Genomic DNA, 17551 nt, shown 5'->3' on the forward strand with positions numbered 1-17551 from the left:
AATGTCGCAATACCGAAAAAAAAATCGCTGATCGCCGCCATTACTAGTAAAAAAAATATTAATAAAAATGCCATAAAAATACCCCCTATTTTGTAAACGCTATAACTTTTGCGCAAACCAATCAATAAACGCTTATTGCGATTTTTTTTACGAAAAATATGTAGAAGAATACGTATCGGCCTAAACTGAGGAAAAAAAATGTTTTTTTATATATTTTTGGGGGATATTTATTACAGCAAAAAGTAAAAAATATTCATTTTTTTCAAAATTGTCGCTCTATTTTTGTTTATAGCGCAAAAAATAAAAAACGCAGAGGTGATCAAATACCACCAAAAGAAAGCTCTATTTGTGGGAAAAAAAGGACGCCAATTTTGTTTGGGAGCCACGTCGCACGACCGCGCAATTGTCTGTTAAAGCGACGCAGTCCCGAATCGCAAAAAGTACTCTGGTCTTTAGGCAGCAATATGTTCCGGGGGGTAAGTGGTTAAAGAGCACACTATTATCATACCTCTTACCAGTCCTGAAATATTTTATCTTTGGCACTCAATGCATCAAGAATGCTTTACAATTTGAACCCCAATTCACACAATGCATACTCCAATGATTAAATGTAAAACATTTTTTTTTTAATTGGTAAACCTTAAAGTAGTACTTTTTAGCTTAACACACTGAGCACATTAAAATACATACTCTCCGGTAAATTTTTACCCAAGAACTTGCTGTTTGCAACTTTCCCAATGCTTCTGGTTCCCTGAACTTCTGGCCTTTACAGGAAGGAGTTAAAAGTGGAAAGTGTAGTCTCCAGGCAGTCTGTTAGTATGGAGAAGGGAGGAATAAGAGCAGGGAAGATACTAGTCTTTGGGGTTGCCTTGATCCTAGTCTATGGGGCTGTGTAGAGAGACACAACTCCAGTCCCTGCATGCAGGGGAGACTCCATAGGATGTTGCAAGCGAGGAAGTCACTCTCAGTCCCCGTACACACGTGCGAGGAACTCGATGGGCAAAACTCATCGTTTTGCTTGTCGAGTTCTGTGTGAAGCCGCCGAGAATCTCGGCGAGCCAACTTTCCTCATTGAACAACGAGGAAATAGAGAATATGTTCTCTATTTGGCTCGACGAGGAACTCATCAGCTTCCTCGGCCGAAAGTGTACACACGTCGGGTTTCTCGGCAGAATTCAGCTCCGATCGAGTTTCTGGCTGAATTCTGCCGAGAAACTCGGTCGTGTGTACGGGGCCTCAGAAAAGAAAACTGGGGCTGTAGTCATGGTGCCAGTTTAAACTGGAACACAGGCAAGGATTAAAAGATAAATAAGCTCTATACCCAGACTTTCAAAAACATTACAGTGCCTTTACACTCTAGATTGGGATTTGAAGAGAGGAGCATCCCCAAACACATTGTACAAACACTTTGTTGCTTCCAAGGAGGTTCACAGTAATATTGCCTTAACATGCTTTTATATTTAAGGAAGAGCAGTAAAGTTCTAATTTCACGGTCTCTTGGTCAGAATTTGTTCTTTGAGACAACATGTACCCTTTGTTTATTGTGTTTGTGAGTGTCCAGTTAGTTATTCAGAGACTCATAAACTATGTTGATGTTCACTTGGATATAGTTAGAAAAGAAAACTAGAATCATTGTCTATAAATGGTGATTTATTGTGAGTAGACAGAATATGTGAGTTGACTCAGAGGTTACTAGCTCCAACAGTCAACTCAGTCAGACACTTGCTTTGGGTAATTGAACTTTATTGTTCTTTCAGATTGTAAACTTTAGAAAGACATGACACTACTTACCAGTGGATATTTCAAATCGAGCCCCTGGTTCTTCATATAATGGAACCGATTCATGAAAACTCTAGAACACAAAAATATGGTTTCTACCCAGGGCAGCCAATCAGAAATCGTATTAATGAATGCATAAGAAGAAAGGTAAAATCAGATTGGATGCCATTGGCAATAATTCCAACTTTTTTTTCCAAAATTCACGAATAGGCTCCATAATGTAGAACTCCTGTTAAAACCATTGCATCTTAAAGGATACATTTTTAACAATTTTCAAGACAAAAAAAGAACCTGTGAGGGTATTAGACCCTTATAGAGAGTGTACCAACATCCCTTACAAGAATTTCAACATCAATATAACAATGTGGAGCTTTTTGGATACCAGCACACAATACTCTACTATACTATAAAAAATTATACAATTATTATATCAATAATAAAATATTTTTTAAAAACATTATTAAAGAAGGCACACCAGTGTTAGACACATAAACAAAAAAAGTATAGCCCCCCACCTACTGTATCTCTTTATCCCTCCTACATAATATCATATACTTTGGAGTTATACAAAGTGTCCAAAGATCCTCCAAATGCTCAGTGGGGGGAAAAAGATTATTAGTAAAGAGTTTTATGGACTATGGAGATGTACAATACAGTTGTCCCAGGTGGATCAGTGTTCACTCAAGATATAACTGTGGTGGCCACAAAATCATCAAAGTCTAACAGGTATTGATAATTAGTGCAACCATTGCAGGTGATTCAATTATTCGTTGGTTATAAAAGTATTTTTTATAATATATTCAGTACCATGTCCCAAAGCTTCCATTAGCAGGGTAACTGTAATTCGCATATTAGCAGGTTACTTCATTGTTAGACCATACTGTATGCAGTATCTCCACAATCTTTGACAAAGATTATTATGTTGTGTCAGGTAAAAAAGAAAGGGAGATGGGATGACTGGGCACTGCACTCCCACGATTAGGTATTGTGTACTGGTACCTAAAAAAGTCCCACCTTGTTATATTGGCATGACTATTTCTACCTTAAAATTATCAATTATCTTCTTGTGTATTTTATTTTGTATTATATGTGCAGCTGCCTCTCCAAGTAAGCATACTGATACTTAAGCAGGCCATAGATGAGCCAAAAATCAAACAAAAATTATTGGTCGTCTTTTTCGCATCATTAGTGTGCCAGCTGCAACTCATTTTTTGGCGTGATCGAAAGTGCCTGATCATGAAAAATAAAAACAAATGATGGCACAATCGTATTTTTAAATTTAATTTTTTTGATTGATAGAACGTTCGGTTTTCAACTTGTCTATGACCTGCCTTAGTATTGAAAAATATAATACAGCTGCCATAATGCCTTAAAGGGGTTGTAAAGGAAAACAATGTTTTCCCTAACAAGCTTCCTTTACCTTAGTGCAGTCCTCCTTCACTTACCTCATCCTTCCATTTTGCTTTTAACTGCTTGCCGACCAGCCGCCGCAGTTATACGGCGGCAGGTCGGCTCTGCTGGGCGAGATCCCGTAGCTATACGTCATCTCGCCAAGCAGCCAATAGGGGCGCGCGCGCCCCCCGCTCGCCCCTGATGCCGACGCGCATGCCCGGCAGGCGCGATCACCTCTGGGCACCTGCGATCGCTCGTTACAGAGCGAGAACTGGGAGCTGTGTGTGTAAACACACAGCTCCCGGTCCTGTCAGGGGGAGAAATGCCTGACCGCCTGTTTATACAATGTATGAACAGTGATCAGTCATTTCCCCAAGTCAGTCCACCCCCCCTTCAGTTAGAACACACCCAGGGAACATACTTAACCCCTTCCTCGCCCCCTGATGTTAACCCCTTCCCTACCAGTGGCATTTTTATAGTAATCAATGCATTTTTATACTACTGATCGCTATAAAAATGCCAATGGTCTCAAAAATGTGTCAAAAGTGTCTGAAGTGTCCGCCATAATGTCGCAGTATTGATAAGAATCGCTGATCGTCGCCATTACTAGTAAAAAAAAATATTAATAAAAATGCCATAAAACTATCCCCTATTTTGTAAATGCTATAACTTTTGCGTAAACCAATCAATAAACGCTTATTGCGATTTTTTTTATGAAAAATAGGTAGAAGAATACGTATCGGCCTAAACTGAGGAAAAAAAATGTTTTTTTATATATTTTTGGGGGATATTTATTATAGCAAAAGGTAAAAAATATTTATTTTTTTCAAAATTGTTTACAGCGCAAAAACTAAAAACTGCAGAGGTAATCAAATACCACCAAAAGAAAGCTTTATTTGTGGGGAAAAAAAGGACGCCAATTTTGTTTGGGAGCCATGTCACACGACCGCGCAATAGTCAGTTAAAGCGACGCAGTGCCGAATCACAAAAAGTGGCCTGGTCTTTGACCAGCAATATGGTCCGGGGCTTAAGTGGTTAAAATGTCCTTATTTCTTCTGAGAAATTCTCACTTCCTCTTCTTTTGTCTGTAACTACACACAGTAATGCAAGGCTTTCTCCCTGGTGTGGAGAAAGCCTCTTGAGGGGGGGAGGGGGCAAGCAGGCAAGTCAGGAGAAAGGAGCTGTGTGTTAGTGGGCGTCCTGACACTCCTGTTTGCCCCCTCCCCCCCTCAAGAGGCTTTCTCCACACCAGGGAGAAAGCCTCGCATTACGGTGTGTAGTCACAGACAGAAGAACAGGAAGTGAGGATTTCTCAGGAGAAATAAGGACATTTAAAAGCAAAATCGAAGGATGAGGTAAGTGAAGGAGGACTGCACTAGGGTAAAGGAAGCTATTTAGGGATTTTTTTTTCCTTTACAACCCCTTTAAGGAGCAAAGCCAGTTGTAACTTTTCATGATGTAAGGCAATTCTGTGCTGTTGATTGGAAGACTGTGCACTATGGGTCCTCCATGATAAATGGTATGTGGCCTTATTTGAGTTTGAAACTGAACTCATGGGTTCATCTCTATTTTTACATTATATTTCCCTAGGCAAATGTGAATGATGATGTCCTTAATTACATTGCCCAGCTTTTACCATGTACATTTTTCAAACAATATAGGCTACACTATTCATTTGTACAAAAACTGGTGTCCAGAAGGGTTCTGCTCTCTGGGTACCCATACTATAATAATGCCATTTTCCCCAAAAGTCCTGGGCATCCGCTGATGATATTTTAAGATGATAGAAATGTTGCATTTGATTGTGAAAAAAAAAAGAAGAAATGTTGCTAATTTTTTTAATTCCCACATGGATTTTCCAGCAATTTTTTTCACAGTGAGATAGTGCGCCACCCAAACCTCTGTCCTCCCTTCAACCCAGGCTCCGGTAGTCTTCTTCTTAGCTGCTGAATACATTAAAAACTGTACAGAAACATATGTATTTTGGTAGACTTTGCAGTTATTATATTTTTGTACCTGCTTGTTTAATTTATTTTGCACAATAGGTGCAACAGTCTTGCAATAGTGCCATATAGATTGGCGGGAGCTCATTGGAACCACTCAAATTTAAAGAGCACCTTTATTAAGTTAAATATGTAGGCTGCTGATGCTAACTTCCTTCTGAAAAATGCAAGTTGCCTGGATGTCTCAGACATGTAAAAACAAGTTTGTGACCTGTGAAGTAAGAATTTCTCAAGTGCATACTTCCTTTTATTTAGTGACTTTATGAATGCTTTAGGTATTAAAGCCACTGACCAGTAAAAGTAGCATGCATACTTCCCCTTTAATCCTGTGTTTGCAAAAGATACAGGATCAACGGTGTTGACAACAGCTAAGAGGATTTCCTCTAGGTCCTCTTTAGGTATGTTCACTATTGCTTATAAATTCCCTAACTATTACTCCTCCATGTAACTACTAGCTGCAGGAGTCAGTCCCAATCAAGTATCGGATTTCCATTTTTGCAGGCAGTTTCAAGCAGAAATGTGGACCACAGATTTTCTATAGAAAGGCTGTTTGCCTGCTATCCTTTTGTTTTTAGAGCATTCAGAATTGTGCTCAGTAGGCATATGCATTGTCTGCTCCACAAAATTTTAAAAATGCAGGTGATAATATCTTTTTATCTCAAAAATAGCACACAAAACACAACGCTATTCATCAGGAACCGGCGGAGATTTGAACCATGTATGGGCATGCTGAATGTACCAAGTTGATCAATCGATCAACTTGGGTACCATTAGCCTGCCAGATTTGAGATGTGATTATTGCTAGTGTGCGTTTGCCGCTAGCAATAATCACTGTGTTCTCCCAGTGGGGACAGCTTCCCCCGCCCCCACTCTGGGAAAACACAATGATTCCGCGGGAGGGATTCCCCTATCAACACTGTTTGTGTTGATGGAGGAATCACGTGAATTTCTTTTGTGCAACCCATGGTTACAGGAAATAAATTTGCTCTTTCTATGGCAGGCCTAAGCTTTGCCATTAGACCAGCTTCCAACTTCATTTGGACGAAGCAAATCCCTTTTACAAGGACATTTAACGGCAATGTTCATATTTACATTAGATAAAGGGAAAAACACAAAATATTTTTACAGCCCTTGCTTTCTGACCAGCTCAGTAGTGTTCTTTGCATAGTGAGGGTTGTGTTTTAGTATGAATAGACCTGTGCTGTTATAGCTAAATATACTGATTGTATAGAACACAAGTATGCCGTACTGCCATACCATTTGAGTAATGTGTGTAAGTTGGCTTAAACTCCACCTGGACTTCATCCAAGCAACCTTGTCCTCTCATAACTCACCTGCATTCTCCTTTTATGGATAAGAGGGGACATGTCACTGTGAATATGTTCCCTTGGTCTAATAACTAATTCATTCTGTCTGAGCTGCAGAAGCTTTCTCCAGTTACAATAATGATGCCAAGACTTGGATTGGCAGTCAGTTTATTGCATAGGGCCAAGACAAGGCTTTTTGGGGCTATACTACACTGTCATGCAGCCAAAACCTTGCTGGGCTGTGGAGCAGGCTCTATACCAAAAATAAAGCATAGATGTGATGTTGAGCAAAATTTCCTACGATCACATAAGATATGGTGCAGGTATTCTGATTCGTACCCTGCTGGTTTCAGTGTACTCTATACATAATTCATTCAGTGAGATGGCACCTAGTCAGTTCAGTAGCTTATGCGACGTGAACTATCTAAGATAACAGAGTGGGGGTCTTCGTCAGTCTTAAAAAATGTAGGTGTGTTCCTTTAGCTCACCATAAGAATAATAAATATACTACAGATATATATTTTAATATTTCAAATGCACTTCATGTGTACTTTTTTTGCCATGTGTTTACCTGGACAAGTGTTTAAAGCGTTATAGTGATATAAGCGTAGCAAAAACTGATGAGGCCTTGAGGCATTTGTTAGAAAATTGTATGACTATTGAAATATTCCTTGTTCCCCTGACACAGAGAAACATTGGGGTGAGTTGTAATATTAAGTTAGAGAAGTATTTGCTCTGACCTACTGTAGTGAACATCACTTACCTCCCACTTAGATCTGCTTTGAGAAGAAGTCGATTTGTAGGAGTTATGTAATGTCAATTAAGTCCACTGTTGGCAGGGATCATAGCTCAGCTGGTGCTGTTTGTAGTGTTCATTGAGTATCTCTCAGAGGTGTGTCTTGCTGAGTCCTCTAGTCCTCTAGCGGGATACATGAAGTCAGTACACATTCAAGAACCCCATGAAAGAGGTTGTTCACTTCAAACTAATGTTGAACCATATTTACAATCCATCTAATAGTAACCCAGAGGGGGTTCTTCCTTCCAGGACCCTCCTTTCAGCTCTACAAATATGGCAGAAGTCATAGAGCTCAATTATATTTGAACAAATAGCCACAATACTAGTCTTCACTTGTGGGAGTAATCAGAGATCCCAGTGTCAGGGTTGACGACGGGGGTTCTATATCATTAACAGGGGTCATCTTTGTAAAAAGTATTTTTCTTCCTCTGGGTCAGCACATTTTGTGTCTTTCCCCAATCTCTCCAGAGGACCATCATGTTTAAAATAAACAGCTACTAATTGTATTCACAAATACAGAAGTAAAAGCCTTGGCACAGAACCAGAAATAATCAACATTATATGCAGCATGGTCTGTGCAATGATCCATTTTAGGCTATAAAAGGCTTATCCTAAATCACAAAGCAACACTTGTAGGTAGTCATCTATGGGACTGCTGTGAAAGAGTCCTAGGTATATATGAGGGCATATGCCCCTACCAATAACATGTAAATACATCTTAGAACATATTAAAACAATATTTTGTTCATATTTACTGGTCCTTAAAAAATGCTTGTATGTTGCTCATGGACTTGTGTGCTACTTTTAAAACAGAGAAAGTGAACTCCTGTGACCAGGAAAGGCAAAGCGCTTTGGAGGAGGCAAGAGATAATCCACGAGAAGGCATTGTGATTCCAGAGTGTGCTCCAGGAGGACTATACAAGCCAGTACAGTGTCATCAATCTACAGGCTATTGCTGGTGTGTTTTAGTAGATACAGGGCGCCCCTTACCGGGAACATCTACACGGTAAGTAATCTTTCAGCTTTGATGGCAAAAGACAGACAGGGCACAAAATCTGATATTTTGTTATAATTCACTTCAATGTAGATATGAAACTCCAGTATGTGAAAGTGATGCAAAGTGGAAAATAACTGACGCAGAGGATCCATTTAAAGACCGAGAGCTGCAAGGTAAAAATCAGCTATGGTCATTATTCTTGTTATTCATGACATCTAGGGCCATGCCAGGTGATGAGTCCATCTTGGATGGTCAATATTTTTTAAATTAAATGATTAGGGTAATTTCCATGCCCCCCGATGACGTTGTTGCGGACAAAACATGTTAGGCGGAGCTAAGGGTTTGTGGTGTAGAGTGAGATCTGCTGCTATTCAGCCATAGGAAACTGGGAACAGTGGTGCTCATGCAGGAGCATGTGATGAAACCCAGCACTGCCCTGTATGAGTCTATTCCATGACCAAAGGCTAAACTGATCTGTTTACATGTAAGGGTGTCTACTTTATTGACCACTTCCTTACTGGGCACTTAAACCCCCCTCCTGCCCAGACCAGCTTTCAGCGCTGATGCATTTTGATTGACAATTGCGCGGTCATACAACGATGTACCCAAATTAAATTTTTCTCATTTTTTTCACACAAATAGAGCTTTCTTTTGGTGGTATTTAATCAACACTGGGGTTTTTATTTTTTGCTAAACAAAGATGTAACATTTTGAAAAAAATAAATCATGTTTCGTAGTTTATTATAAAATTTTGCAACCAGGTCATTTTTCTCCTTCATTGCTATGCGCTGATGAGGCATCACTGGTGGGCATTGATAGGCTGCACTGGTGGGCACTGATAAGCTGTACTGATGGGCACTTATAGGCACAGATAAGGTGGCACTGATGGGGACAGATAAGACGGTACTGATGGGGGGCACTGATAGATGGCACTTATGGGCACTGATAGGTGGCACTGATGAGCACTGGTAGGTGACACTGATAGGTGGCACTGGTAGGTGACACTGATTGGTGACACTGATAGGTGGCACTGTGGGTACTGATGGGTGGCACTGTGGGCACTGGTAGGTGGCTCTGGTGGGCACTGGTAGGCGGCACTGTTGTGCACTGGTAGGTGGCACAGATGAGCAAGCGGCTGCTCTCCTTGATCGGGACTGATGTCCCTCTGACAGCCGCCGGTGATCGACTTTTTTTTCTCCTCACACATCAGCGTGAGGAGAAAAAACAGCCGATTACCGGCTCTGTTTACATCACATGATCAGCTGCCATTAGCTGACAGCTGAACACGTAGTAAGGGGGTCAGGATCGACCCCTCACACTGATCTGTGATCAGCCACGTCTCATTGACTCATTGATCACAGAGAGCGCCGTGCGTGCCCTGCAGGGGGCGTGCAGGCCGCTCGAGCACGGGAGGACGTCCATGGTCGCCCTCCCGGCAAATTAGGTCTGCGCTGTAGCCATCTTTCAGCTATAGCGTGGATCTGAAGTAGTTAAGTAGAACACTATGGGGGTTATTTAGGAAAGGCAAATCCATTGTGCACTGCAAGTGCACTTGGAAGTGCAGTTGCTGTAAATCTGAGGGGGACAAGCAAGGAAAATAAGAAATTTTTTAGCTTGCACATGATTGGATGATAAAATCAGCAGAGCTTCCCCTCATTTCAGATCTACCCCTCAGATCTACAGCGACTGCACTCCCAAGTGCACTATCAGGTGCACTGGCAGTGCACTTGTATGCAAAGTGGATTTGACTTTCGTAAATAACCCCCTATGTTTCTCTTCCTTTGTGTCTTCTGAGCATTGGTTATGATTTTGGAGGTTAAATTAGCTTGCATCCAGCAGTGGAGAGATAGCCCTGTCCTGGCTCCAAAAGGGATATGAGCTTGAAACCTTTTATCATTCAAAGGTCATACCAATAAGGTGAAGAGTGTATTACGTGTGGAAGATTATAGGCCTTTTCATAAAAATTGTAATGTTTATTCATCATTTTTGTGATCACAGTTTTTGGCAACACTGGTGATATCTTAAAGCGGGGGTTCACCCTATCGACAGTAAAAAAAAAAAAAATTTTTTCTTTTACCTTTAAATCAGGCACTGTAGCGCGAGCTACAGTATGCCTGTCCCGAATTTTTTCCCCCCATACTCACCTTGTAGTCGTCCATCGAAGATACCGGGGAATGGGCGTGCCTCTGGAGACGGAGGATGATTGACGGCCGGCTCTGGCGCGTCACGCTTCTCCGGAAATAGCCGAAATAGGCTTGGTCTTCACGACGCGTGCGCATAGCCTGTGCGCACGCGCCGTGAAGAGCCGAGACCTACTCCGGCTGTCTTCGGGGAGAGTGACGTGCCAGGGCCGGCCGTCAATCATCCTCCCTCTCCATAGGCACGCCCATTCCCCGCGGGAGCCGGAATCTACGATGGACGACTACGAGGTGAGTACGGGGTTAAAAAAATCGGGACAGGCATACTGTAGCTCGCGCTACAATGCCTGTCTCGATGGTAACATCATGGGATTGTGGGTGAACTACCGCTTTAAAGTTGATTATCATGCTTGGAGTATTGCACAAATGCACTTCATTGTTTAATTAATATTAAACAATGAAGTGCATTTGTGCAATACTCCAAGCATGATAAAAAAAACACCATATACAACAAAGTGTTATGTGAGGATAATTCCTCACATAACACTTTGTTGTATATGGTGTTTTTTTTGTTATAGTTTGGTAATTATTTAGATATCAGTATACCTAAGATTTTCTCTAATCTAACAATAATTCTCTATGTAACAATAATTTTTATGGTGTTTTTCTTTTTTTTTTCTTTAATGACTCTCAGATTGTACTGCTGTATTAATGCTGTGTGACAACATTTTATTATAATATCTTACAATTAAATCAAAAGAGTATTAAAATGTAAGAAATTATTGTATGTTTAGAGTCACGTGTTTAGAGTCTGGACACACCCCTGGGGTTTCTTCACTACTTTGGATATGTCTGACCACATCATAATGCTGGTTAAAAATGTAAAAAACCAATCAACAATTTGTGTGTGGTTATGTGTAATAGAGCCCAATGGAAAATAATTACTATATTTAACCATACACATGTGTTTGTGATTTGTCTGACATTGGCAGTTGGGAAACTGAAAAGATGTTAGCTAAGTAACAAAAGAAGTTCTGGTGGTATTTCTTTGCCATAACAAAAATTTCTTCTTCAGCAAAAATGATTGTTTTATTATGCTTCTCAACATTCTTATACAAGCTGAAATAAAGTAGTTGTATTAGATTTGTGTTCTTTTCCACATTTATGCCTTAAAATGAACATGTGGCCAGGCTATTGACATTCAAGTATTTACAAAGCCTAAAGTTTTTGCTAGCTTTGCGCAGTGGAAGTATCGTAGCCAATGAGGTTTATCTGAGGCGCGATTATTGCTAATTGAAAAAATAAAATAAAATTTGAATCCCGACCATGGCTGGATGGAGTTTGCATGTTCTCCCTGCTCTGCGTGGGTTTCCCCCGAGTACTTCGGTTTCCCCCACATATAATAAAGACATGCTGTTAGAGCTGTGTAATGGTTAAAAAAAAAAAGAAAACAGATGTCTTATGCCGCGTACACACGACCGTTTTTCGGGATGTAAAAAAATGACATTTTTAATGGTCTAGAAAAAACAACGTTTTTTTCAACCCGATCGTTAAACCGGCCTTGCCTACACACGATCGTGAAAAAAAAATGCTTTAGCAATGAGCGGTGACGTACAACACGTACAACGGCACTATAAAGGGGAAGTTCCATTCGGATGGTGCCACCCTTGGGGCTGCTTTAGCTGATTTTGTGTTAGTAAAAGACGATTCGCGCTTTTCAGTCTGTTACAGCGTGATGAATGTGCTATCTCCATTACGAACGCTAGTTTTACCAGAACGAGCGCTCCCGTCTCATAACTTGCTTCTGAGCATGCGCATTTTCTAAATTTTTAATGCCCATTTTTTACGTTGGGAAAAATGCTCTTGAGCCCACACACGATCGTTTTTAATGACATTAAAAAATATATATTTTTTTTTACAACCCAAAAAACGTTGTGTGTACTCTGCATAAGATCTGCTTAGACAAATGCAGACCTTTTTTCTCCTCAGCTCTTTGCTCTTTTATCAAGATTTGTGTCTACTAACAAGATTCTTCAGCTGCTGAATAGCCACTGATGCTCATTTTCCAAATGAGAAATGCCGCGTACACACGATCATTTCTCAGCATGAAAAAAACGTTGTTTTTCAGCATGTCCAAAAAACGAAGTTTTCCCAACTTCATTATTAAAAACGACGTTGCCCACACACCATCGTTTTTAAAAAATGATCTAGCAAAGCGCGGTGACGTACAACACGTATGACGGCACTATAAAGGGGAAGTTCCATTCGCCTTTGGGCTGCTTTAGCTGATTCCGTGTTAGTAAAAGACGATTTGCGTTTTTCTGTCTGTTACAGCGTAATGAATGAATGAATGAATGAAAAACTTATATAGCGCGGCACATGCGAACTGAATCGTAATGAATGTGCTTACTCCATTATGAACAGTAGTTTTACCAGAACGAGCGCTCCTGTCTCATAACTTGCTTCTGAGCATGTGCGGGTTTTTAAGGTCGTTTTAGCCCACACACGATCATTTTTTACAACCCGAAAAATGACATTGTTTAAAACGACATTACAAAATGCAGCATTACTTTTTTTTAAAACTACGTTTTTTTCATGCTGAAAAATGATCGTGTGTACGCGGCATTACCCCTCAATTCTGGCAGGCCCTTAATGTTGTCCTTTGGGCACTGGACTCTGCATTAGGCACTCCCCTAGGCACGTGATTTACCTGAAGTGTGCTCTAAGGGTCCAGGGGTGTGGTACACTCATCAGTGGAACTCAGTCCCTAAAGACCTGATATTTACTTCTACTGAGCTCACTTTCCTCACCACAGCACAGCCATCCTCTGGATGTTCCTTGGGTCCCTACTGCCTTCAGGGATGGGCCACGGAATACTACTCTGCATTGTATAGTTGTGAGTACCCCTAGTGGGACATTCCTCATGCTCTATGGCCGATGATAGGAACAGAGGGGGTGGGCCAGTGGAGCCTGCCAGCCTACGCTCAGCTAATGGCTCGGTGGAATGGGGGTCTGCAGTATTTTAGCATCCTGATCCTGCAAGCCTGGACCACTATTCCCAAAACTGAGTTGTTACCATCTTCAGAGTCCCCTGCTTCTACCTATTAGGGAAGGACATTTCTGCCACTGTTTCTGAATTTATGGGAAACATTCAGTGATATTATGGGCCGCAGACTGCTACCAGGCCCCCTCTTCCTCTCCTTTAGAGTCCATCTCTGATCTTTTCCTGGTTGCTTCTGCATTACCAAAAAGGAGGATGAGGATGGAACATTGTCTGGTTCAGAGGACTTGGTTCATAAGCAAAGGATATTATTTCAATTCTTACTGATGCAGTGCGTTCTTGCCTTGACTTAGTTGGCCTTGGTCAACCCAGGCGAGGTTCCCTAAAAATGCCTCAACCTGCTAAAACCTTCCCTGTACACTTTCTCAGTTGGTGCCCCCCCCCTTTCCTATACTTAACCATCTATTGACTTGCTTAGTAACCCCTTTTCACCCAACTTGCTTACAGTGCCCCCCCCCTTTCCTTATTCTTCTTGCTGACAGAGGTAATGGACACCCTCTGAGGATGGCTACCTCATTTTACTTTTAATATACTGACTGACCTAGATGTGCCATCAGAGCCACTATTACATTTAATTTTAAAGGCTTTACATCACTAGGAGTGCCGGAACCCCCTCCTTTCTATGAATAGATGGTTAAGTACCAATGCCTTGATTTTATGGAAAGAAGGATGTTAAAACTTGTGCACGGCAGATGCTATAGGGTGTAGGTAGGACATGTATGTTGAATATAAAACTGAGATCCTGAAATCATGTTTTTTTAATGGAGTTTAGCTTCACTGTGTCATGGCCTCGCTTTTTCAAATAGCTAAACACACCTTTCATGCACTGCTTGTGCCAGTGCTCAAGCATGGGAGTAGGCACCAGGTACAGCAATGTGGGATGAAAGATCGATTTTGCAAGTTTTCCTGATACCTGGAGGACAGAGGCGGCTCTAGGCTTTGTGAGGCCTTAGGCAAAACTTGACATGGGGCCCCACTTATGCCTATGATGGGAAAAATAATTCAAGGACAAGAGCCTCTTCCCCACAGCCCTGGCCAGTGGTTGGGGGGGGGGTCTGCGTTTCGGGGGCTTATCAGAATCTGGAAGCCCACTTTAACAAGGCGGCCCCCAGATCCTGCTCTTTAATAACTAAGGGGCGGGGGGCCACCTGGAGTTGTCATCTGGTGAACCTTCCCCCTTGTGACGTCATTGACTGAGGATGTGGTGGGTCATTGATGTCACAAGGGGTGGTGTCACCGATATTCACTGGTTGTTAGGGATGCTGGTGGCCCTGTTCCTGAGTCAGGGCTTATAACGCTGCCTGAGCACAGCAGCGTTAAGGTCCCCTGTCCCTCAAAACTGGGGTAATGCATTGGGTAAGTTAGGCAGGCCACGAGGCCCCTGTGAGTGCCAGGCCTTAGGCGACCGCCTAATTTGCCTAATTAAAGAGCCGCCTCTGCTGGAGAATCATGCTTTTCAAGGGGCATGCAGTGGCAAGTCAGGACAGTGGGCTGGGGTGCTAAGAGTACTGTTGGAAGGTGCCTGGTGTGCAGCTGCATGGTCACTTTATTTTGTCTGACCCAGAACAGGTTTATTTTAAGGCAATATAAATCCCTAATAAATATAAGGCTGGTGATTTTCACAAGCTCCTTATAAGGTTAAACCTGCTTTTTTTAACAGGTCCTTGGCTGCTTTTAATATTACTGTTTATAAAAACGTGTTGTGAAGTTCTCAGGCGTTTATAACAAAACTGTAGTTTCTTCTAGATCTATGCAGGAGGGTATAATAAAATAGGTGGAGACACCGCTGTAATTTATAGTATTTCTCCTCTGTGCATACTGGCCAAGATTTCAACAGAAACTATACCTACATTTGGCTTTTCCCCCATATAGTAGTACAAATAAAATAAATATAAGCGGTAACATTTATATCAAAAGGATAAATTGAGCTGTTACATTATCTGCATAGTTCCTGGCAGTAACATATAGAATTGATTTCACAGCCTTTCTGAATCGTATACATTTTTTCAGTTTGTCTTGGCAAGTCTGCCAGTTTTTAACCTCAAACACCTGGACTCCACGAGTCATTCTGTAAACTCCGCACAGGAGAAAATCTTGCTGGAAAGCCTTGTTTGAAATAAGAGCGTGTCCATGCTGAATAATACGTATGAAAGATCTGCTTGGGGATAAAGTCTCTGGTTGGGTCATTTGTATTGCTTAAAACACCTTTTCTGTGGAAGGCTGTGTTAGAAAGTATAAGCCGGGGCTGTGTGCATTTAAGTATAAATCTGCAGTGTTATACAGAGACCCAATAGTAATAATATTTTCTTTTAAGTATTTTTTTGCCATTTTGTATAACTAAACCTACGAAATGTGCACAGATTGCCTTTTCATTGACTCTGCACTTGTACCTAGTTGGTGTGCATTCTAGATATGAATACGGGTCATCTGGCATTTTAAACATTTGCTCATTTCTATCAATATGATTTAAGGGGTTAGAGATAAATAAACCAATCCACACGTGTATGCCATTCTGCATCCCTTTGTGAAAGATTTATTTTAGCAATGAGATCAGTGGTAATATAACTCCAGACGATCAATCAGCTTTAAAAGCAGAACAAAAGAATATAGGGCCAGATTCACAGAAATAGTACGCCAGAGTATCTGCTGATACTCCGGCGTACTTTCAAATTTGCCGCGTCGTATCTTTATTTGTAATTCACAAACAAAGATACGACGGCATTTGGCTAAGATCCGACAGGCGTACGGCTTCGTACGCCTTTGGATCTTAGGTGTAATTCTCCGGCGGCCGCTGGGTGGAGTTTGCGTCGTTTTCCAGCGTCGGGTATGCAAGTTATCTGGTTACGGCGATCCACGAAGATACGCGTGTTCGTCGCAATCTCTTACATCGTCGCTAGTCGGTTTTTCCCGTCGCAAAACTAAGGCTGCTTTTTCATGGCTTACATTTAGAACAGCCATGTTAAAGTATGGCCGTCGTTCCCGCGTTGAATTTCAATTTTTTTTTTTTGCGTAAGACGTCCGGGAATACGAAAGTACGTTACGCACGTCGCCGTTCAAAAAACACGTTGGGGCGCCGTAATTTCACGCAAAGCACGGCGGGAAATTTCCGAACGGAGCATGCTTTACACTACGCCGACGCAAGTTTACAGGTAAGTGCTTTGTGAATCAAGCACTTACGCTGAAAACTTGCAGCGGTGTAACGTAAAGGGGATACGTTACGCCGCCGCGCGGCTACGTGAATCTGGCCCATATTTTTTTTAATGAAAACATTGTAAAGTTAAGAAATAGTGCATCTGCATTAGCTTTTGCTTTATCTATAACTTATTATATTCATATGCCTTCTTGCAGAGTCAATTTACTATACTATTCTACAACATATTTCCTTTTTCAACAATAGTGGCAGGCAACGAAGAGGTGCTACCATGTTAGGGAAGTGATGGAATCACTACCTTAACCACTTCAGCCCCGGACCATTTGGCTGCCCAAAGACCAGAGCACTTTTTGCGATTCGGCACTGCGTCGCTTTAACTGACAATTGTGATGTCGTGCAATGTGGCTCCCAAACAAAATTGACGTCCTTTTTTTTCCCACAAATAGAGCTTTATTTTGGTGGTATTTGATCATCTCCGTAGTTTTTCTTTTTTGCGCTATAAACACAAATAGAGCGGCAATTTAAAAAAAAAAAAAGCAATATTTTTTCGTTTTTGCTATAATAAATATCCCCCAAAAATATATATATAAAAATTGTTTTTCCTCAGTTTAGGCCGATATGTATTCTACATATTTTAGGTAAAAAATTAGCAATAAGCGTTTATTGATTGGTTTGCGTAAAAATTATAGCATCTAGAAAATAGGGCAGGGATATGCAATTAGCGGACCTCCAGCTGTTGCAGAACTTCAAGTCCCATCAGGCATAGCAAGATTCTGACAGCCCCAAGCATGACACCCAAAGCCAGAGGCATGATGGAACTTGTAGTTTTGCAACAGCTGGAGGTCCACTAATTGCATATCTCTGAAATAGGGGTTAGTTTTATGGCATTTTTATTAATAATTTTTTATTTACTAGTAATGGCAGCGA

The 17551-nt window shown here is 41.3% G+C and overlaps 1 protein-coding gene and 1 pseudogene across 11 annotated transcripts in view; both read left to right on the forward strand.

Annotated features, from left to right (window-relative positions):
- The window catches only part of SMOC1 (SPARC related modular calcium binding 1), a 276577-nt gene that overhangs the window by 231679 nt on the left and 27347 nt on the right, over positions 1-17551 (forward strand). For all 11 annotated transcript variants that reach the window (XM_040332423.1, XM_040332421.1, XM_040332422.1 and 8 more), the window contains 2 exons: positions 8091-8283; positions 8365-8447. In XM_040332423.1, coding sequence (XP_040188357.1) covers positions 8091-8283; positions 8365-8447 — 276 coding nt within the window. The remainder of the gene's footprint in view (positions 1-8090; positions 8284-8364; positions 8448-17551) is intronic.
- On the forward strand, positions 11645-11728 carry LOC120921460 (annotated as a pseudogene).

The sequence above is a fragment of the Rana temporaria genome, chromosome 13 (assembly GCF_905171775.1).
Source record: "Rana temporaria chromosome 13, aRanTem1.1, whole genome shotgun sequence".
Lineage (NCBI taxonomy): Eukaryota > Metazoa > Chordata > Amphibia > Anura > Ranidae > Rana > Rana temporaria.